The sequence below is a fragment of the Mandrillus leucophaeus genome, unplaced genomic scaffold (assembly GCF_000951045.1).
Source record: "Mandrillus leucophaeus isolate KB7577 unplaced genomic scaffold, Mleu.le_1.0 Scaffold207, whole genome shotgun sequence".
In the NCBI taxonomy this organism is placed as follows: Eukaryota; Metazoa; Chordata; class Mammalia; order Primates; family Cercopithecidae; genus Mandrillus; species Mandrillus leucophaeus.
In genome coordinates, this window is record NW_012102110.1 from 2155723 (window position 1) to 2156251 (window position 529).

A 529-nucleotide genomic window follows, 5' to 3' on the forward strand; every position below is an offset into this window, starting at 1 on the left:
TTCTACAAGGAACACAGAAGATATTTATTTAATTTACCTGTAGCCATCAAAACAGCAGATTGAGCTGTGCTAAGTTTTTCTGCAGGTCTGGCCATATCAGCCAATCCAGCACACACCAACCCCTACAGATTAACACATAGAAAGAAAAAAAGTATCATGAGTGTGGAGTAATAGTTTTAACTTTAAATTAAGCACAAAACATTTTTGAGATTTCCATAAGTTAGCAGCTATAAGTTTAGTACCCATTCATTAAGAAAATGTAGACTACAACAACAAAAAAGCACAATGAATTAAAAAACTGCTTTTTGAACTAATTTTACTTTGTTAGGTACACTAAGCAGTCTCATATATCTGAAAGTCAGTAGTACATATACAGATAAGATATATACGTATGCATTATATGCACATACTTTTTTTTTGTCTACTTATTTCACATATGAATTTATATATTCTTTATATATGTCAGGAACCACTAACCACTAGCATGGAAGATACCTGAAAGCTGTTAAGGATATTTGTATAGATTCTT

The 529-nt window shown here is 31.2% G+C and overlaps 1 protein-coding gene across 2 annotated transcripts in view; it reads right to left on the reverse strand.

Moving 5' to 3' along the window:
* Window positions 1-529, reverse strand: part of MPC2 (mitochondrial pyruvate carrier 2) — a 35272-nt gene that overhangs the window by 19027 nt on the left and 15716 nt on the right. For both annotated transcript variants that reach the window (XM_011979922.1, XM_011979921.1), the window contains one exon: window positions 38-122. In XM_011979922.1, the coding sequence (XP_011835312.1) occupies window positions 38-122 (85 nt within the window). The remainder of the gene's footprint in view (window positions 1-37; window positions 123-529) is intronic.